Consider the following 22,924-nt stretch of genomic DNA (forward strand, 5'->3'; position numbering starts at 1 on the left):
CCTCAATTGTACCATGATAAGCCTTACTGTACAAAATGAATTAATTTTATCTATTGGGAAGTTACTCGCATGATCATAATCAAAGGCATTAATCATGCGAAATATTTTTCAGTTTTATGTGATGAATCCATAGACGTCGGCACAACAGAGCAGATGACAGTGAATCAGATATGTCAATATTACGACCTTCGTTATCGGACAGGAATTTTTCGTTTTCATGTCAATGACCTCAACAAAATGTATAAAGGGATAATTGACCAGAAATTGAAGAGCCTGGGTCTAAACTACAATGATGTTTGTGGACAAGGATAAGATGGAGGATCGAATATGCCAGGGAAGTTTAATGGCTTGCAGGCTCTCATCTTAAAAGATCATTCACTGTGCCTCTATACACATTGCTTTAATCCTTATTCAGCTTGTACATTTCTAAACCTTGCAACATGTGCCGTACATAAACAACATGATGGAAACCCTGTATGGGTTCAGTTTCTACATTTTTGTCAGCATCACCCAAGAGAGTGGATGGTAGGCTACTTAACACTATTATTTCTGAAGCTGACACACACTCTCCACTGAAAAAAACAACTGAAATCATTGTATGCTACAAAGAGGGTTGATAGTAATTAGGGATGGGACAATACTGCTTTTTGTCAATACTCGATTCCCGATACTGATACCAAATTTTGACACTGATACCCAATACTCGATAGACCTACTTGATACTCAATTGATAAAACATGTTTGTAAATTTTCCAGATAGCCTACACAGTATACTGCATGCTGTTGAATAGTTAGACACAAACGAACTACACACTACAATATTGACAATAACACTATAACCTGCTAAAGGAAATCTCGAAGCTGAGAAGGAAGGGTTAGAAAAAGTATAATGTTATGGTATGCAGTGCAGTGAATTCTAATTATTTTGAAAACATTAAGAATAGCACCCCTAGATAGTATGTCTCTTCTCAAACCATCGTTTTCACCCCCTCACAGCACTACTTTTATTTTAATACTGGCGAAATTGCTAAAAGCTGTAACAACATTTTTATAACTAAGGGATTCAATGGCAATTTGGAGTATCTGTAACTCCATCCCATGTTTCCCCAAAAACGAGTTCAGCTCTTATAGTCGCGACGTTATTATTCCTGGCATGACTCCTCCTCTTTGCTTACGTCTTAGGAAGTGAAGGCTCTATAAAGTCTAGGTAGGTAGTATCGTTCGCCATTTTTGTTCTTTCGTTGCCGAGCTATCATACGAGAAATCTATTTGCCACACTGTTAAACATTATCATGTCGTAGCTCCTATGATAATAAATCAAACGCACTGTAATTTAGCAAATAATTGAGCAGCAAATAATGTCTTCGTGTGCTTTCTGCGAAAGCCAACAAAAGAGCCAAAATGGCGGGCGATTATATTAAGTATTTATCGAGCCTTAAGAAATGAAAAACGTCTTGATCAGCGAATCAAAAGACGTGCACGTTTAAATGTAGCCGACCTGCAACGCGATTGGCTGCCGGAAATTAGAGCGATGGAACTATAGTTCTGTCATGGAGTTTGACAATAGACCACTGACGTAAATATGTACTGCACTTAAAATGTTCTCATGTTTAAAGTGCCTCAAGTGACAAACTTCTGAAAATTAATCTACTTTTCAGTTCCATGACAACTTAGTCAACAAATGGCATGAACACTGCCACCTTAAACCAATCCTCAGGGTTATCTGATGTGACATTCACTCGATTGATTTGCAGCTACTTAATATTGGTACGGTAATACGGTATCAGTTGATACTGAAGCAGCTCATTGGGAAGCGTTTGCAAAAAGCAACTTAAAAATTTTTCTTCATTGTTTCTCATATCCATGAAAATATTTATTAATGTTTCAACATTTTGAGGTAGCAGCTGAAAGATGCCGATTTGGACTTTGCAGGTAATAATAATAATAATAATAATAATAATAATAATAATAATAATATTATTATTATTATTATTATTATTATTATTATTATTATTATTATTATTATTATTATTATTATTATTATAGGCCTACACATCAAAACAAGTTTAGAACCAAACAGGCTTTAAGAGACTTTTCATATTCCAGTATTAATTGAGTTTCAATAAGGAAACCCTGTGGCTACTTTAACCATATGTAATAAAATATTAAACAAAAATTACATTCTGGTGTAACTCTTTTATTGAGGCATAAATAAACAAAAGACAAACATAGTACTGTAAGGAGAATAAACAGTGAGTTCAATTAGATTCGACTGGCAATATGGACGTTTAATAGAAACTGTTTTATTAATGTGTCATGCCTCCTCTGGTTCTGACAAGTGCCTGGATGTGTCTTGGCACACTCTCGATCAGGTTGTTGAAGCGCTGCTGATCTAGACGATCCCATTCCTGGATCGCAGCCTCTGAGCTTGTGTAGGGTTTGAACAGGTGATTGACAATGGCGAATGGCATTTTTAGCTGGTCTCTAGCATGTTCAATGGCGTTCATATCCGGTAGAAGCAGGCCATTGCATACGGGTTATTCTAGCGCCCTGAATTCGTTCATTTACATACCTTTCTCGATGTGGCCGGGCATTGTAATCTTCAAAGATAAAATCTTCACCAAAATGTTACCTACAGGGGATGACAAGACTTTGGACAATCTCTCTTTAATATTTAACTGCAGTCATATTGTCTATCATGGGCACTAGTGGTGTTCGTAAGTAATATATTATGCCTGCCCAAAACATGATACTTCCACTTCCCTTCCTACGTGATGGCGAGTGGGGCTGGATAACCAGGTACTCTCCAAATTTGAACTCTTCCTGAATCAGGTCTGAGACAAATCATTGTCTTATCTGTGAATAGCACAGAACCCCACCTCCTTTGCTCCCATCTCTAATGCTCTCTTGCTCATCGAAAAAGAGCTGTGTGACAATAGCAGTTGAGTGGAGGTATACATCATGGGCATCTTGCATTTGTGTTCATCCCGTGAAGACGATTTCTGATGGTCTGGGTGCTTATGTGCTTGCCAGTGGTCCAAAAGAAAGCACTTCGTAGCTGTGAAGTAGAGGTTTTTAGCTCTTTACGATCTAGACGCCTCAATACCTGTTTTCAACTTGAGTGGTTACCTTTGGACGACTTTCTCGGGGCTATCTCCTACTACATTTGTGTCCAGATAATGCTTCCAGATCTTTTCAACAGCACTATGGCTAACGCCAACACGCAGGGCAATCTGCCTATGTGTTAGCCCTTCTTCACATAAGGTGTTAATGCGCACATGATGAGAGAGATATTTGTATCAACAAAAGCCGCCCTAAATAAGGGTTCGATAGATCGGCCTACTAATCAATTCACAATGAACAATGATTAAAAACAATTATGTGACAATTTGAAAGAAATAAAAACATTAAGATAAATGATAAGAAAACATAGGAAATCATTGGGTACAAATGATTACTAATTATAGGAATATGTATGATAAGACTTTTTTGTGTTAAATTCTAGCGTACTTTGTTTACATCTTTCGACTTATTTATGAGTCATCTTTAGTACTGTAAACAAGGTACGCTAGAATTTAACATAAGAAAGTCTTATCATACATATTTTGAAGTGATACAGTGTTAAAAGTTGTGTAATCAAGATGTACTAATTATAGCTAAGGATGATTTTAACACATGAGATCCTATGGCATCAATCGTTGCATCAGAAATTTTAAATTGTTTAAGTTGATTTAAAGTTTCTCGTGCGATCATATCACGGGCACCGAACATGAGGCCAAAAACTGTCCTAACTGACCTTGTTGCCAGAATCCCTTCAATATCTTTTATTATAAGGGAAAAACTGTTTAATATTGTGTATCAGGTACCGACAGAATTAAATTATGCAATGTTACACATAATCCTGCAAAACAGTAGTTTGTTTATTAAAATTGGTAATCATAGCAACAATAAAGTGGAAAGATATTTAGCCTATACAATCAGTGTGATAACATAGATTTCTTTTAAAGGAAGAACATATATAAAACTCTATTGGTTCCAGACTTTTTCTGATGTGAATAATAATGATAATAATGATAGTGATGATAATGATGATAATGATAATAATATTAATAATAATAATAATAATAATAATGTCATGGTGCCATAGCCCTTTGAGACAGCAATTGGCAAATGTAATACATTTCGAACTTGTGAAATGCGACTTCTCAATACCTACCCAAGTTCACCTTTAACTGCTGGGTTTGTTGACTTGTTTCAGTGTGCTCACTCACGTAGTTACCAGTGGAGGCTTAATAAGTAAGAATGCTTCTTTCAAAGGAAGTATCGTAAGTGAATCGAAGAAATTAAGGAAATATTATTTTCATTATGAATGGGAAGACCAATACAGTACTTTATTTTTTGTGAGGAAAGGAAGAACATTAGATATTTGTTATGCTAAAAAGTGTTACTAGCTTGCTAAAATAAGAAATGTGCATCAGCATTATGAAAATATGCATTGTGTGTATAATATTTTGGTTCTATTAACTAAAATGTAATTCTACTTTTTTTTAAACATGCAACTCATTTCTTTTGTATTGTAAATGAACAAATATGTTTACGCACCTAATCATGCTAATTTCGACATAAAATTCATTATTATGATAATCTAAGGTAAGTACTATATTTAAAAATATCATGCCTTGGCATGTGCTGATTGTGTTAACTTGTGAAACTAAAAAGCAAGTTTCATAATAGATATAAATCTAATACAACCAACAACATAGAAAATACACAACTAGACTCGAATTCATGAGAAGGAACGTCCTCTAGGTTAGCTACGAAGTTGCGTGGGAAATTGCTGTAGCAAAAAATCATAATATACGGAAGGAGGATTTATTAAAAAGTGCCGTGCCTCATTAAAATAGTATAACGTGCATGTTTTCAAGAAAAGACGACTTTGGATAAGATCATCATCATCATCATCATGATATTGAGTGTGTTTAAGTTTCTAGTGAACTCATTATTAAAACAAATAGATTCTTTTTGGTTTGCATATATTTGAGTTTGATTCTTTAATTTATATTTTCTGAAATAATAAATTAAACTAGGTATGTTTTCTTTAAAAATAACAATGATTTGTACCATTGTATATACCGGTACCCGATCCACCACTGAACAGTAGTAAGGAAGGTTTGAGACACTCATTGCTTACGAGGTGAATGAGCTGGATGGATATATATATATATATACATATTTTTTTTTTTATTTTAGTAGGTTATTTTACGATGCTTTATCAGCAGCTTAGGTTAGGATCTGAATAAGATGAAGGTGAAATGCTGGTGAAATGAGTCTTGGGTCCAACACCGAAAGTTACCCAGCATTTGCTCATATTGGATTGAGGGAAAACCCCGGAAAAAACCTCAACCAGGTAACTTGCTCCGATCGGGAATCGAATCCGGGCCACCTGGTTTTGTGGCTAGACGCATTAACCGTTACTCCACAGGTGTGGACTTCTGTCATGGAAGATGGATGGATATGCTTAGAGTTACCATACGTCCTCTTTTCCCCGGACATGTCCTCTTCTTTAAGTCAAAAAAAGTATCCAGGCGGATTTTACGAAAAAGGGCGATATGTCCCCTTTTTTTACTCAAGGAAAAAAAAAAACTACTGTTAAGGGGAGACTGTACTTCCATAATTTACAATGTTAAATTCCTCAATTTTGGGTGCACTTTTCTCGGAAGTTATAGAAGATACAAATGTAGAGAAAATAGGGCATATGTAACATACCTTTATGTATAAAACCGGTTAAATAAATTTTTAATTCTACTGAACGGTTGGAAAAAAAAAAATTCATTGATGACATTTTTTCATTAAGAATTACTACAAATTATGTTTTATTTTTGCTGTAGATAGAAATAATTTTAATTTTTTTAACCTACTGTGTAAAATGCCATATTGTATATTAATTTCAGCTTTCTAGGTAGAATACTTTCTGAGAAAAGTGCACCAATGTCATAAAAATAAGAAAGTACAGTAAAATGATGTCAAAGTTTCCATATCTTGTAATGTTAAATTCCTCAATTTTGGGAGCACTTTTCTCAGAAGTGATAAAAGATACAAATGTGGAAAAAATAGGGCATATGTAACATACTTTTGTGTATAGAATCGGCTAAATAAGTTTAAAATTCCACTGAGCGATTGGCAAAAAAAATTTTCATTGATAACATTTTTTGCACTAAGAATTACTACAATATTTTTGCTGAAGATAGGACTAAAAGCTAACAATTAGAAGAATTAAATCATATTATCACTTTACACACATATTAAACTACCGAAACATACTATGTAGGCCTTACTGAAAAGGAAACTTAATCCTCCGGCTTGGATTTTGGAGAGTCCACTATAAATACTAGGGAAGGTCTGTGTTGGCAGAGCTATCTAATGTCTTGGGAAGGGTCAGGGAGTGTGAGCTGAACTAATCCTGGGACACTTGTATAACAGCATTTCCTCTTTCTTTCCTCTTTGCGGTGGGCCGGCAGGGGTTGGTAGTTAAGAGGACAAACCAATTGAATGTGTTCGATACAATTGACGGGAACATATTTCAGGCAAATCCCGGAGCCCTCAAGTGTCGTGTCGATGATTGTTAATGTGGGAAACCGATATTCTATTATATAAAAGTTAAACATTTACATAATGAAGTGGTAATTTGTATTAATTCTACTATTGTTGGTTAATATGTCAGATTCATGTAACAAATATTCTTACAAAATTTTATAGTACCGGTATGTATCTGTGAATAATTATTCGTGATAATAAAAAGTAATCAGACTCACTTAATCTGACGGGCCCTTACTGCTCACGGGCACATATGCACTTGCTCCCTTTGCCTCCCCTTCTCGGCGGCCCTGCCTACTTATTTACAAATGGATTTTAAAGAACCCGAAGGTTCATTGTTGCCCTCACATAAGACCGCCATCGATCCCTATCCTGAGCAAGTTTAATCCAGTCTCTACCATTACGTCCCACCTCTCTCAAATCTATTTTAATATTATTCTCCCATCTATGCCTTAGCTTCCCCAAAGGTCTTTTCCCCTCAGGTACAAAACACATAAAAGGTTTTTCCTTTATTTATTAATGTATTCTATTGCTCCCATCAATCTACACAATTATATCACTTCCATCCTGCATATTTTGTAATGTTATGATAATGCTGCTGACATATCTAGAGTGTACAATGGCCGAAAGGCATGGGTTACGTCTAAAGATCCACACCTGTGGAGTAACGGCTAGCGCATCTGGCCGCGAAACCAGGTGGCCCGGGTTCGATTCCCGGTCGGGGCAAGTTACCTGGTTGAGGTTTTTTCCGGGGTTTTCCCTCAACCCAATATGAGCAAATGCTGGGTAACTTTCGGTGCTGGACCCCGGACTCATTTCACTGGCATTATCACCTTCATCTCATTCAGACGCTAAATAACCTAAGCTGTTGATAAAGCGTCGTAAAATAACCTACTACTACTACTACGTCTAAAGATATATGTCCTTATGCATTTCCTGTCATTTGTTCAGCACTTTCTTTGGACTTATTGGGACAGCATGCAGAAAAATCTTGTATGAATCATGCTACATGTGTTTTAACTGTTTCATGGCAATGTTCTTCTAATTGGGTTATTTTACGATGGTGTATCAACATCTAGGTTATTTAGCGTCTGAATGATATGAAGGTGCTAATGCCGGTGAAATGAGTCCGAGGTCCAGCACCGAAAGTTACCCAGCATTTGCTCGTATTGGGTTGAGGGAAAACCCCGGAAAAAACTTCAACCAGGTAACTTGCCCCGACCGGGATTCGAACCCGGGCCACCTGATTTCGCGGCCAGACGCGCTGACCGTTACTCCACAGGTGTGGGCTGGCAATGTTGGGAGGTATTACAACACATAGGTTATGAAGGAATTTGTGGTGGACAAAGCGGATGCGAAAAGTTTTCTCGGGATTCTCTCATTTCCCTTCATCATTGCACCTACTATCAATCATCCTAGCCACCGGCATGGCTCAATCAGTTAAGACGCTTGCCTGCTGGTCTGAAGTTGCTTTCGGGCGCGGGTTCGATCTCTGGTTGGGCTGATTACCTGGTTGGGTTTTTTCCGAGGTTTTCCCCAATCGTAATGTGAAAGCAAAGTAATCTATGGCGAATCCTCGGCCTCATCTCGCCAAATATCATCTCGCTATCACCAATCTCATCGATGCTAAATAATCTAGTAGTTGATACAGCGTCGTTAAATAACCAACTAAAATAAAAAATCAATCATCCTCATTCTGCGAATTCCCGAGCCAGGCCTTCATAAGAAATAAATTAAAAATGACTGTAAGTTGTACATAATTCTATTTAATTTGACGAGACATATCCCAATGGACACGGCACGGCTTTTCAATTACCTTTGTCTGAAGCAGCAATGGTTGGACTTTCAGAAGTCTCATATTCTGAAATTGCAGAATTGCTCTCCCTCGTCCTGTTGGTAGTGGGGCCATATTTTCTGCGCCGTACTACTCTAGCACCAGGTTTACGTGTAAGTTGAGAAGACGCTGTAGAACTTGTTGATGCCTCTGTGGTTGTAGTGATGGTTGTTGTGGGACGCTGACGCACTCTGTTTGGATTAAAAAGTGACCCTGTTGGCCGCCGCAAAGGTCTTGTTGCTGTTGTTGTTGTTGTTGCTGCAGTTGTTGTGATAGTAACAACCTGACAAATCAAAAAGTATGTAAAATTATGGATTTTCTACGAGTTGCTAGTAATCATAACCTAGAAGTGTCTTCCATAATGGATAGGCCTGTTCATTTGCACTGTCAATGCTTACATATATTAAGATCTTTGAAAGTTGTGGTATGGCACACAGCTCCCTCTTTAATTACTCATTTAAATTTTTATTGCCAAAGTTAAGTATTGAAGTAGACATAATGAAAAATTGGAGAAAAATAGAATTTCTCGTAGAAAGCGTGCACCAGAGTCACTTTTCCAGACACAAATCTCGTATTGTATGCTGGAAATAGTCCTAATTTTGTGAATGAGAAGCAAGCACTCAGATAACTCAATGAGCTAAGAATGGGTGTGTAATGTAGATATAGTTTTGTGCAGGAGGAACCCATTAACTCACAATACAGAATACAGTTGAATGCAAGTTAAGTTTCATTTTATATATTATATTAAAATGATATGACAGTATTAATAATTTTGAAGAACATTCCAAGAATTAGGATTTCTGTTGACCATTTGAGCATTTTTTGATCTAGTGCATAAGAACTATGAAATAGAAATATTTCGTTATATATACACACATAATACCGTAAAGTGTAAATAACATGTGAAATAGCATTTCTATGAAATATCAAATAGAGTAATAGCCTTTTCCAAATCAGTCTAAGATTTTAAAAAGAAGATAAAATGTTATAATATTTGCTATGTGTTTAGTAATAATTTGTGATTGAAAAATAGAGAATAGATAGCCTACTTCTGAGCACATGCACATCTTAGTGTGTTAATTCTCTCTCTGGAAAAAAAAAGAAGGCACCTTTTAGAATTTAAGGCTTCAAAGTACAGAAAATCAATACAGTTTGCAACAACAAATATGTTACTATGATGCCTAGTATTTAATTTTTACTACGATCCTGTTTGATGGAAATATTATGTTAGTAAGAATTTCAAACCTGGAATAGGTTAATTTGCAAGGAAAAACCGTTTGTAGATACCATTAAGTGCATGAATTGAAAGAAGAAAAAAAAATTGTTTGTAATTAGATACCTCACTACGTTATAATAAAATGGAAGGCAGCCAAAAATATTCACTATTACAATAGGTACTTCTCGTTTTCATTACATTTCAATTGCACAATACGTATTATTTGCATTTCATCGCTCGTATAACGAATGTGCCACAGTTTATACAAATGTAGCATTTTCTGTTTGCACATACAATTCCAGCATTATTTCATGAGACAAAGTGGAGCCAACCAGTCGATAGTAATACTCTTTATCACTTTTCAAAATGGAAATGGAAGAGTTATAAATATAGTTCCAATATTGATCACGGTTTAACTATAATAATAATAATAATAATAATAATAATAATAATAATAATAATAATAATAATAATAATAGTAGTAGTAGTAGTAGTAGTAGTAGTAGTAGTAATAGTAGTAGTAGTAGAAGTAGTAGTAGCAGTAGTAATAATAATAATAATAATAATAATAATAATAATAATAATAATGTTTTATTTATTCTGGCAGAGTTAAGGCCTTGAGGCCTTCTCTTCCATTCAACCAGAGGATAAAAAGGAAATACCGTACATATAATCATTATAATGTTAATGCAAAAGAGAGTTATAGGTATACCTAAGATAAAATTGAAACAGAAAAAGACATTAGATTATTGAACTTAACCCTAGAATGCATACCGGTACTGGTACTGGGGTGACACATCACCCCACAAAAACTTATAACTTATTTTGTTGCCATATCTTTGAATGGCTTTCAATAACTCTCAAATCACAGGTATTCATTCATTACTTAGAGTAGTTTCCACTCCTCAGTAGGCTGAGAGTTCCAAAGCAGTACCTACACACGTTTAACGAACTTCGAGAGGTGTTTAGTAACCCCAAGTATAGAGGCACGTTTGTAAGTTTTTGTAGCTGTTTCTTGTCATTGTGACAGTGATGGCTGTAAGAGGTGATGATATAAACTCTGGTGTACGTATCAGAGCATGATTTAAACAAATGAAACAAGCTAGATTTGCTTTATTTTGCTAAAGACAGGAAAACAAAATTATATTGTGTGAAGTGCAACAAACTGGGATGCTCCGAACACAGAAGAGCTATCTGCATTGAATGTGCAAAATGAGGATGTTCTTATCCTGCAAACCTCAAAATGATACTAAGATTATTCCCAAATAAAATTATGCAATATTTTTAGAAACATGTCTCTTCTAAACAGTGTATTCAATTTGTAAACAAATTATAATAATTATTATATATCCGAACTACATTTGTTACAAAATTTTAAAACTTATGTGTGAAAAATAGTTGTGTTACCAGCAATTTATATGTTTTAAATATAAAAATAATTCCATAATTTTATAATTAATAAGTTATCAGAAATTTTCAAGCATTGACATTTCCATTATACAGTAGTTATTAAGTTCAGAAATTCTGTAATTTTATGAAGTTAATTTGTCTTTTCAACATCAAATTTATTTTTTATAATCCAAAAATCCTTGTATAACATATACATAAAGAATATACAGTAATACAAAATAAAAGCCATTGTACACAATAGGCCCAAAAGAATATGTGGGGTGACTAGTAACCCCAGGTATATAACCAAAGCTGTCAAAAAAGGGTATGCAGTCCAGGGTTAAATACTTTCTTAAACTAGATGACAAACGTAAACTAGATGTCAACTCTGATGGCATGCTATAAATATTTAATGATGTTTGAGAGCGAGACTTATTTCAAAGAGGTCTTTAAAATGCAGTATTGAGGTAATAATCTTAATGTGAGTGACACATAAATAATTCAAATGTGTGGCATTGTAATGTCATAATTTTACTAAAGTAATCCTTTTCAAAAGAAAAATACAATTTCAATGAAATCATTTTTCTTTCTTTTTAATTACGAGAGTTTTAGCGTTAAATACCTATTAATTTATTTGATGTTCTTTACGACGATGTTTTTAATTGTGAATATTAGTTTTTAACGTCAGTATTTTTGGTATATTGGTTTAGTAGTATACAGTATTTCTCCTTTGAACAGTGAGTACTTTTTTCATTTTAATCATTGGCATGAACATCATCATTTGGGGTCAGCATGCAGAAACTGATCATACTGCCTTCATACATATTACTCTTGGTGCACATTGGCATTATTAATATACGAGTATATTTTTTCTACAAATGTTAATGAAAGTGAAATTTCAATGATTCTATAGCCTACTCTGCACTCCAGGAAAGTAATATGATATGAAATGAACAAAAGTGAAACGTTACTTTAAAATGAACTTGTGCCACTTATTTTCTAAGAAACTAATGTTTTTTGAACATAAAATGTTATATGTATCAGTACGAAATTCTTTGCTCTGATGCACAAACTCTGATCTCCTTGCAGAAAGCTTACTGTTAGGCCTACTGTTAAAATTCACAAAATCGGACAAAATGAGATATGTTTCACAAATAATTTAAATTATATACCGGTACTGGTACTTATTTTGTTTACTTTTTTCTACACATTATTGTTAACGTATAGATCAATATTACATAGCTGTCGACGATTATTTGAATGATAATTTTTACTCTACAATTTGTATCATATTGTTCACAAAAAATATCAGTTCTGTGACTCCTCATTAACCTTACCTAACAACATGAAAAAACGTATGACATTCATTTATTTTAGTCATATACTAGTCTAGATGACATAACTCTTTCAATATAAGTCAATTGGTTGTACCTGTACAGAAAGAACTGAGGAAAAATCACATTCAGATTATTAACAGATTTAAAGACCTTAATTTTTAACATTCATTGTCCTTCTGTGTTCAAATTTTTACACAAGAATTTTTACACTAAGATACATTACAAGTCAATCCTAAAAAATCACTCCAAAATATCAACTCAACATCGAGATATCTCTGATTGAGGTTCTTACCTCTGATTGAGATTCTGACTGATATGTACATCTATTATCAAGCAGTACATCTCACTTGACGATATGTATGAGAGGAAGAACAATTGTCTGTATGCATCTAAAGTCTGATTAGTGTAATATGTAACTATTCAGCGATGTATGCAATGGAGAGGGAAAGAAACTAGCCACCCTATCCATTATCTCCTGGCTTAGCTCTCTCATGGATGATGCCTTATTATTTGTGCCACTTAAAAGGTTCAAACCCGTCTCTGAACAACTGACTAAACATCAACAATATCGAGAATAATAAGAGTGATTTTCCAAATGGTGCTAAGTCATTTATAAAGAATTTTATATGTTGACATTATTATTTCCCATACATCTGTGCAGAAATACATTTGAAACTTTTCAATCGATGTCATGTTGCGTGTTATTCCAATTATAATCCCACAGTTTTTTCCGAAGTGTGCTGAGTCAGTAGTATGAATGTTTCTGTGCTAAGTCATTGTGATATGATATTAAAATGATTATTATTAAGCCATTACTTACTTCTAGTTTTACATGTAATGCAAAATGTTCAAATAAACGTACATAATTACTGAACAACATGTTTTCAAAGTGGACTTTGGTAATATTATACACTCTGTTATTTGTAACTCTATTATGTAGCATCAGTTATGAACATAGTTCTTTGTGATTGGATATTAAAATGATTATTAATAAGACATTGCCTTCTTTCAGTTTTACATGTACCTAATGCAAAATGTTCAAATAAACAAACATAAATCAAGTGATTTATCACATTTTGGAACATATTAAAATGTTTAACAACATTGTTACCTAGCACAATATCAATTTCCAAAAATTAAATTCTAGCAATAAAGCTCACTTTCAGTAATGTTTTAACTGCCAAAGTCTTCTTTCAGTACCTTCAAGATATTTCCACTTACAAAAAATCACGTTTCCTGGAAAGTGATTTTTTTGACTTGGCACCATTTGGAAAGTCACTCTTCATTTTTAATAAGTTAAATTTATTCAAATGTCATAGAACTGATAAAAGATATGGAATTTGAAATTGGATAGCTGTTTTTCCATTACTGCCACAAATTCTAGTTTACTGGAATTAATAGCATGTTTGATCAATATTTTAATATTTTTAGTACAATCTTTTACTGTTCTTTCTTCTACATTAGTTGTCCATTGGAAGTACAGTATGTAGTATCTTCTCGATTGTGTATATTAAATATTTGCTTGTCAACTAGTTTGTCTGATTTTTGTTCTTTTATATATCCAGCCAATTTAGTTTTCCAACAATAAACCGAACATTTTCAAGTTTTGAACAAACACAGTCTCTCTGTCTCTAAAGGTAGGCTTCACAACCAAACAAGGCTTTGCTTTGCAGAGAGTTGTGAACAGTAATGAACACTTTGAATTTTTGCTGTATCTTACATCTGCTTTTTCTTCAGGGTGTGGAACAGCAACTATCTTATTTTGTTGTGTCGTCTCTTCTCTTGAAGTCCCGTCTTCCAGGGCACATTTTACTGATATCATCCCTCTCAAAAAAAGTCAGCTATCTACTTCCGAACACATTCACTCAGAACACCAGTTTTCTTCTTCCGATTACATACCAATAGTTATTTTAATGACTTCAAATTCTTGTTTTGTATATATAGGATATAAGTTTCCTCGCACAACCAAACTAGGGTTTGATGATGGTTCACTTTTCGAACTTTTTTAATCCTTGTTTTAGTCTGAAAAATCTCTTCTTGCACATTTCTTTTTCATATTTAAGTTTTCTAGTTCTTCTTGTGCATTTTTCTAATCTCTATAGACTTTTGAGCATTCTTGTTTTACTCGTCGTCTTCATGATTTTTTCCTTTCTAAAGAGATGGGGCTTCGTCAGTTATAGCAGGGACATCAGGAGAAGATTGAGGAGTACAGTATAAGAAATAACAGCCGAAATTTGTGTTTTTTTACTTTGGCTGTTTGCTCTGTGCTCTCGCCACGTTTTTCTTTCAATCCTTTTCTGTCTCTCTATTACAGCACTAATTGGTTTCAACAATCTAGCATCCTTCTTATTCCTGTACCTTTCTCTATATTTTTTGCTCATAATTTCTCTTTTTTCTTTCGACAATTTCTCCCCAAATTTTATACTTTCACTTTATTTCTGACAGTTTACCTTATTTTTAATAATAATAAAGTAATAATAATAATAATAATAATAATAATAATAATAATAATAATAATAATAATAATAATAACGTTTTATTTTAACTGGCAGACTTAAGGTCACTCGGTCTCTTCTTCCATTCTCTTTCACTTGGTGCTGCACTGATATCTTTTACATTTCTTTCGCCTGTTTCTGATAAAACTAATTATTGTTTATTTGTAGGTGGCTGTGATAGATCCCTGCTTTGTTAATCATTATTGGTACTGTTTTTGCTTTCTCTGGTTTATCTATCTGCTATTTTTATAATGTTACGTGAAGAAGCCTTAGATTCTCCTCTGTTCTTGGACGTTTCTTATTGTTGCTTGCATTTCAATTTTATCCACTCTTTCCACTATCCCTCCATTAGATATTATTTGTAATGCTTCTTGGGTATTTTCTTCTCTTTTCTTAATTTTCTTAAACTTTCACACTTTCATGTATTTTTCCTTCTTTAATGAATATCTTACCACAGCTTCTTCCCTATTTTTTTCAATTTAGCAATTAACCTTTTCTTTTTTACAGAGTCCATTGTCCAGATACGTAGAAATGTGCCATAGTAATGTAATGTAATGTGGGCTTACTGTAAATATGTCATTTCTGTAACAGAAAGGTCTGTTCTGAAATATATGGTCATTTCTGTGACAAAATATCTGTGACGTCTCGAAACTGAAAAAATCCATTCTCAATTTGTTATCCCTTTAATCCCATATTAAAGAGTTTAAGATTATGTTTAATATACACACCCTCATATCTGATGTTAACATAAATTTACATGACACATTTTACATATTCTACAGAATATCAGTATCTCAGAACTGACTGATAATATAGGTAGGCCTATTCTTTCCCTCATATAAAAATGTCTTGGCGCTGCCAGGCTTTGGAAAATAGTACCCTGGCACTGCCAGGGCCGCCAGGCCTGAAATACACCCATGCATGGATGATTCAATATATCACATAACATGCAATTCAAAATATAATATTATTACTGATTTTAAATTGTCAGTCATAACAAAAAGGACAATTTGGTTGAAAATGTTACCGGTACATACTTCTGTAATATTAGGTTAATTAATTAGAATTTTTATTATATGCAACTTTATATACTTTTTAAATTTCCTTAAAGGGAAAATGATATTTAGGCTTACTCTGATTACTGAATAATTTGGGTAAATCATTTTTAAGCAATACAGAACGAAATATTAATAATAATTATATTGTTCACTCATATCAAAATATTACCTCAGTAATACTTTCCATGCAATGGCAGTTCAACAAGTTATTATGTATCGGTATATTAGTCCTATAGTATGCTGTGTCCAGGGGTGGAAGTGGAGTCACGCAGTTTGTTCAAATTCTTTATGTGTTACTGTAATTTAATGAATAATATCCTGAAACGGTGTAATCAATTAATTGAAAATATCTGAATTGTACTTAATTTCCCCATATCCAGCCATGGGCATCAGCACTTGCTCGTCTTAAAGAAAGTTCTAAAATTATTGATTCATTTTAACATTAAAAACCAGAAGTGATACGGAACTGTGAGATGAACAGTTGAGATTCTCTGCTCAGAAGAGAAGAAAATGTAATTTCAAAGATTTTGTCCCTTCAAGCTGAATTTCATTTCATAGGTTCATGAGTGCAGACAAACTTATGTAGCCTTGCTCATAAGACAGTGAGAGTAGCATGGCTGTACCCCGAGATAAGAGTCTATAACTAGTTTGACTTAGGCACTATATGAAGCATGCAAACTGCAATGTTATGAAAAGTGGCTGCAATACTGAATGTTAGTAGCTAGTTCATGTTACACCTCATAGCGAAGAGCACGGAGTGTCATCAAAAGTGAGAGTATGAAAACAAGCGCAATCAAACTCGTCTGTTCAGTTCCTGGCTTCATGTTAGAAACGAGGTCTACTGTGTTAAGCTACAATAGAGAAGGAAACAGAAGTGTTTCAGCACTGATGCCATTCCTGTTAGTTAGTTACTGTTCTCCATCCCAGCATTCAAGCCGTGTGTGGTCCTACCTCACTCTGTACTTCAGTCGTGCTACTGGGTCGTTTCCTCCTCACCAGTCGCCTTCTTTTGCCGTCAGGACTGGTCTTCTTCGTGTTCCTGTTAGTAACAGGCTTTCTAGTAGCTGCAAGTTGATCGTCACCAGAAGCTGTTGTGAAATCAACATTGGCAATGAAATAATTCTTAGACTGCTGTCTCGTGGAAGCCCTCACAGTAGCCTCAGAGCTTTTATACGTAGTTTCTTTCTTAGGGAACTCTACAGTTTCAGTGACATGTCCATCAGATACTTCTTCAGAAGTGGACTTCACAGAAGCAGATAAAGTATAAATAGAATTTCTTGCAGCACCTCCTGTGACATAGCCACTACTGTCTGTATTTAAGTCACTGTCATTAGTAATGGGTAATTGAGGCTTGTCTGGGTCATTCAATATGGAGATCATAACCATATGTTTTCCTTCTCTATCTACTACTGTGGCAAATTCGCCTACAGAGCCAGGGGTACTAACATCGTAATGATTTCTTCCAAGCAATGCTGCCGTGGCAAATGAAGTTCCCTCCACATCTTGCGTCGTTTTATCTATCTCATTCAGTGTAGCTTGTAAGTCAAACTTGTTGTCACTTGTGGAATTTGATTTCTCAGTTGTGGAAGCAACAGAACTTTCAACTTCTGGGCGTCTGCGCCTCTTCTTTATACGTAATCTGTCTCTCTGTCCTACACCAGGAGTTGTTTTAGTCACACTGTCGCTTTGCCCTGTGCTATGCACCTTGGTATTCTGTCTTGTTTTATGTCCGGTTGATGTGTCTTTATCATTTTGTTCTCTGCTGTACGTTGCTTCTGTAACAGTTTCAGTGTTGGCTGTCTCTCTCCAGGTGTCTGTGCTACTTAGGATCGCATTACTTGTTGTTCCCCATGCTTTTGTACTTACCTCAGTAATTCCATTATTAATGGTAGTTAGAATAGTTGTATTTTCACTCTTACTTTTGGAAATAAACTCCGATTTATTTTCCGTTTGCGATATGCCTGAATCCCGTGTACTGGATTCAATGTGATCACGAAAATCAATTGTATTTGTGGTTGTATCTATAGCATCAATTGTCAAAATTTCATTTGAGTTGTTTTCTTCTTTCACAGACGTGGTAAGACCTATTTCATCTTTCTGTGTTTCTGTCGCTCTTGTTATCGTTTCTGTTGTTGATTTCTGTGTTGTCACTTTCTCTCTACCTCCTCTCTTCGGCACGAAATGGAAAGTTGTATTAGAGGGGTTTTCAGTTATTACAACAACACTCTTTTCAGTGTCTTCATTTGCACTTGCTGTAGTTAAAGTGCTAGTTCTCCGTAGTTGTGGTCGTCTTCGCTGATTTCTTTTTGGAACAAAACCTCTTTGGTCGGATTTAGTAGATATTTGTAAAGTGTCTTCTGTTGGCAAGATGACCGCTTCATCTACTTCCTTTGTAGTTGTACGTCGATATGGGATTGGCCTTTTCAGTTGTCCTCTCCTCTTCTTAGGAAGAATAGATTGAGTACTTGAAACTTCTGGTTTAGAAGATGTTGTGGGACGGAATCTTCGTTTTTTGAACTCATCCACTACTGGCTTTCTATCTGCACCTTGATTCAATCTGTAGCTGACTGGACGAACAGAACTTGGAGATAATTCTACAGAAGTTGGCTCGTTAATTATAGCTGCCATCGATTCTGTCTGTTTCTCAGGAATATAAGGTTCTGTTACCGGAATTATGTTTTCAGTGCCATATACAATGGTGCTGATGTATTCATCCTGAATATTGGTAAGATTTCCATGGTGTGTTGTCTCTGAAGGATAACTGGGAAGTGAGGAAAAAGTACTCAACACTTCATCAGTTGTTTGATTTCCACCAGAGACTGTGACAAGTTTCAGCCTCGATACTTCACTTACTTTATCGACGGTTTTCTCTGGCTGAATTCTCTCGGTTGACACGTTCTCTGACATTGCCTTCGTGTAAGGAAGTGGAAGATCTTCTTTCACAGTCACGAGTGTTATTCTGTTCACTTCCATCACTTTCTCAAGTTTATGCTCTGTGGTAACAGCTGTGGTGGAAGGAGCAGTGAAAGTCACTGTTGATTGTGTACCAGGGTACACCGTTTCGCCCCGCAGCGCTGCTATGGCGAGATATGGTACTCTGTTGACGGCTATTCTCTGACGCTCTGTGGTGCCAGACTCTGTCACAGACGTGATGACTCTTGTCACTGTTGGCGTGAATTTCGTGCTAGTTGGGGGAGGAACAGTGACTTGAACTGTTGAATCCTGAATGTTGGATTCTACAATTGTTAGGGGGGTAGTTGAAGCGAGATGGAGTGTATCGAGCTCGAGTCTTGAATCTAGAGATTGAGTCCAAATTGTTTCATTTTGAGTTTCAGGAGTTGTGTAATCAGGAATAGGGCTTACACGGTCTGTTAAAGAACTGTCTATGTTTTCACTGGTTCTGGATGTGACAACATCTTCTTCATTTATGGTAGCGTCCGATAATGTTGTTACCCTGTGTTTTCTAATTCTACTCACATCTACATATTGCGGATGGTTCTCCGTGGATGTTGAGGAAGGGGACGAGTCTAGCAACTCAATCATATGGATAATATTTCGTCTTCTATCAATACTATTCACTTCAGGGTAGGAGAGTGCACTGTCTGTTTTCTCCACTTCGAACCCTGGCACAGGGCTGTGGTGACGTCTCCCGATACTCGCCACATCCACGTACTGCGGATATGCGCCACTCACCTTCTGCTCAGGTTCCTCTGTTCTACTCTCTGCTTCATCTTGCATCTCTGTAACAATCAGGACCTTGCTGTCAGGTGCTCTCTCTGTTCTTTGTTCTGGTTCCAGTGCAGGTTTTCTTGATCTCTGAATGGTGATGTATCTGAAAAAGACAATATTAATCAAGTATATAATACAATTGGGGCGCATAATAGCGTCCCGGTTAAGGTGCAACGCTGAAACCAGAAGGTTGCGGGTTTGATTCCCAATGGGATCATGAATTTTTCCATTGATATAATCCTTTCAGTCTCAACTTGGGGTCAACTCAACCTCTAACAGAAATGAGTACCTAGGGCATTTCCTTGGGGTAAAGGTGGCGGTCACGTATGAGTGACATCTCTACTGCTATTAAATGCCAATTGTTTGTAAAGATGGGAGCCTTAATCTCTCGCCATACAATGGGCCGATTTGATCTGTCATAAGGTTGAATTGACCTTTATATAATACAGTTCCTCATTTTAAAACACCAGAAATTCAAATATAATATTTAAAGGCAATTTTTAGCACTAAAATAATAGGTACAAAATCTTATTATTTGTGTATACCTATTCACTTTGTTAACTCTTTACAATAATTCACATTAGGGTCTAACTTTATTCTTGCAGTTTCTGCAATTCTCGAAACAAGATGTATAGTTTTATTTTAGTAGGTTATTTTAAGACGCTTTATCAACATCTTAGGTTATTTAGCATCTGAATGATATGGTGATAATGCCGGTGAAATGAGTCTGGGGTCCAGCATCGAAAGTTACCCAGCATTTGCTCATATTGGGTTGAGGGAAAACCCTGGAAAAAACCTCAACCAAATAACTTGCTCCGACAGGGAATCGAACCCGGGCCACCTGGTTTCGCGGCGAGACGCGCTAGCCGTTACTCCACAGGTCAGCAACATGTATAGTTTTTTTTAAATAATGAATTGTATTCATTGGCTCAAACCTGTTCATACCAGCTGAATAAACAAAACCGTTTATTTTATTTTCTTATGATATTTGTAAGGGAGGGGTGATATTTGAGGCTTTACCGAGATTTATATTATTGCTGTCATTTGAAACTGTCGTTTACTTTTTCCAACAAATTTCACTTTTAACATTTACACACCTGTAAACATTATTCCATAATAAAAATAACAAATGCAACAATTTATATTTTACAGTAAATACTAGCCTACACATACGTCGTCCTCTATGATTTTTTTTTTTGTTAACAAGTTTTTAATTGGATCCGAATATCACAGCTTCAAAAATGGATTTGTGTGTGCGATAAAATATTTATTCTACAGAAAAATAAAGCTGGCGATCCCGATCCCATGTCATAAATTATGGCACGTATTAATTTGTTTCAAACCCGAAACAAGCAGTAACAATACGAACAATATATGACCGATGAGTACAGGAAAACCACAGGAATTCCACTTTGAAACTTGGGTGACCATTAGTACAAAAAAATGTTTTTTCAACATATTATTTTAAGTTTATATTTTCAAAATTAATGTTAAAAACATCTAAATTTGTATTCTTTTAATTTCAATTGCATTTGATAATATATAGCGTGAAAAGCAACTTTTTAAGCTTTAAAATAGGCCTAAGCTATGAGTTAAACCTATACAATATACAGATTAAGAGAAACAAACGTTTATAAAACACCTTAAACGGCCAATTTCTATAAATTTGATTGCATAGACTTGTAAGAAATAATGTTAGATTAAAATTGACACCATATGGCTACTTACTTTGACGTAACCTACGAAATGTATAAAAAAAAGTTTGAACCTTTTATAAAAATGTAGTGTTTGTTAAGCGACCGATTTCATGTACCGGTAGAGATGATACAGTATTAATTTTTAAACCTAATAAAACAATTGCTAATATAGCAAAAATTATTCCTAGGATTCCAAATGCTTTATTTTTTCCTCTTTCATGACAAATGATTCGTGAAATTATATCAAATACTGATACAATTTGAATATAAACTTCTGGGTGTCGGAAGAATCAAAATAAATGTTGAAATAGAATTGGGTGACTCCCTCTGGCAGGGGTGACTGTGACTTGTGAGCAGACTGAATACCATTAACAACCATAGCTTCGCATGCAATATGTGAGAGAATACTGTCGTCAAAAGAGTGCCATACAGAAGAAATAGTTTTCTTTAAATTCTTTGCCCATTTTGGAGCAGTTGCTTGAAATTTTCTCTGCCACATCTAGCCATTCGCACATGGCACCTTGTTACAAAGTTTCGATTTTACATGAATGAATTGATGGAGGCCTCTTGGAGAATTTTCTCTTGTAAAATAGTTTTCACTTTTTCTACAATACACAGATACGCAAGGTTTGAGATCATGAGGAGCATTTCCAATTTCATCTAAATTTCCGTTTTGTTTTAATTAGCTCCATTGAAAATGGTCATAGTAAGAACTTTTTCTGAAGTATTTTTGTTTTTCCCAATAACTCATTTTATCATAAGGATTATACATGAAAAATACGTCACTTACTCTCGACAAGAGTACACTCGACAACAAACTTTATTATATATCTTGATTACACAAATTTTAACACTTATGTAGTTTATTGCTTTCGCGTGTTAAATAATAGGTGCGGTACCTTGTTGACTAGTTTCAGCCTGTTGTGGGCTATCTTCAGAACTGGTTGGTCCTGATCTTCACGTCTTCTGTTTGCTTTTCCTGTGGGAGTGTGTTTGTGTAGTGTAATGTGGAGTCAAAAAGTATGTGTGTTCTGAAATTGAGTTGTGTGTTGAGAATTTCATGTGAGTGCGTTTTTGTGTGCCTGTATATTTCGTATTGTTCTAGTGCGTTTAGTTTCTGATTTTTCGGTTGAATATGTAGAATTTCTGTGTCTGTGTTTATGTTGCTGTAGGTATCGTTGGCATTTGTGATGTGTTCTGCGTATGTGGAAATGTTTTGTGATTTTGTTATGGTTGTGATGTGTTCTTTGTAACGTGTTTGAAATGATCTGCCTGTCTGTCCTATGTTGAAGTTGTTGCAGGTGTTGCATTTGAGTTTGTATATGCCTGTGGTTTGTATTTGTTTGTTTGTGTGTTGAGATGCTTTTGTAGAATGATTTTTGTTCTTTATGCAATATTGTAATTTAATTTCTTGAATTAGGTCGTGTGTATTTTTGTTTTCGTATGTTAGTATGATGTATTTTTTTGTGTTTTTGTGTTTGTGTTGTATTCCTATGTTTTTTTGTAATTATGTTTTGTCATTGTTATTATGTTGTACTTATGTTAGGGTTGTATGCGTTTTCTTGTGCTATGTAT

At 35.1% G+C, this 22,924-nt stretch overlaps 1 protein-coding gene across 3 annotated transcripts in view; it reads right to left on the reverse strand.

Annotated features, from left to right (window-relative positions):
- Cht6 (Chitinase 6) overlaps window positions 1-22,924 on the reverse strand; it is a 572,389-nt gene that overhangs the window by 38,437 nt on the left and 511,028 nt on the right. For 2 of the 3 annotated variants that reach the window (XM_069834390.1, XM_069834391.1), the window contains exons 15-16: window positions 16,875-19,755; window positions 8,411-8,711 (exon numbers count right to left, since the gene is read on the reverse strand). In XM_069834390.1, the coding sequence (XP_069690491.1) occupies window positions 8,411-8,711; window positions 16,875-19,755 (3,182 nt within the window). The remainder of the gene's footprint in view (window positions 1-8,410; window positions 8,712-16,874; window positions 19,756-22,924) is intronic. The other variant, XM_069834392.1, reaches the window with a different exon arrangement.

This window comes from Periplaneta americana, chromosome 9 (genome assembly GCF_040183065.1).
Source record: "Periplaneta americana isolate PAMFEO1 chromosome 9, P.americana_PAMFEO1_priV1, whole genome shotgun sequence".
NCBI classification, from domain to species: Eukaryota; Metazoa; Arthropoda; class Insecta; order Blattodea; family Blattidae; genus Periplaneta; species Periplaneta americana.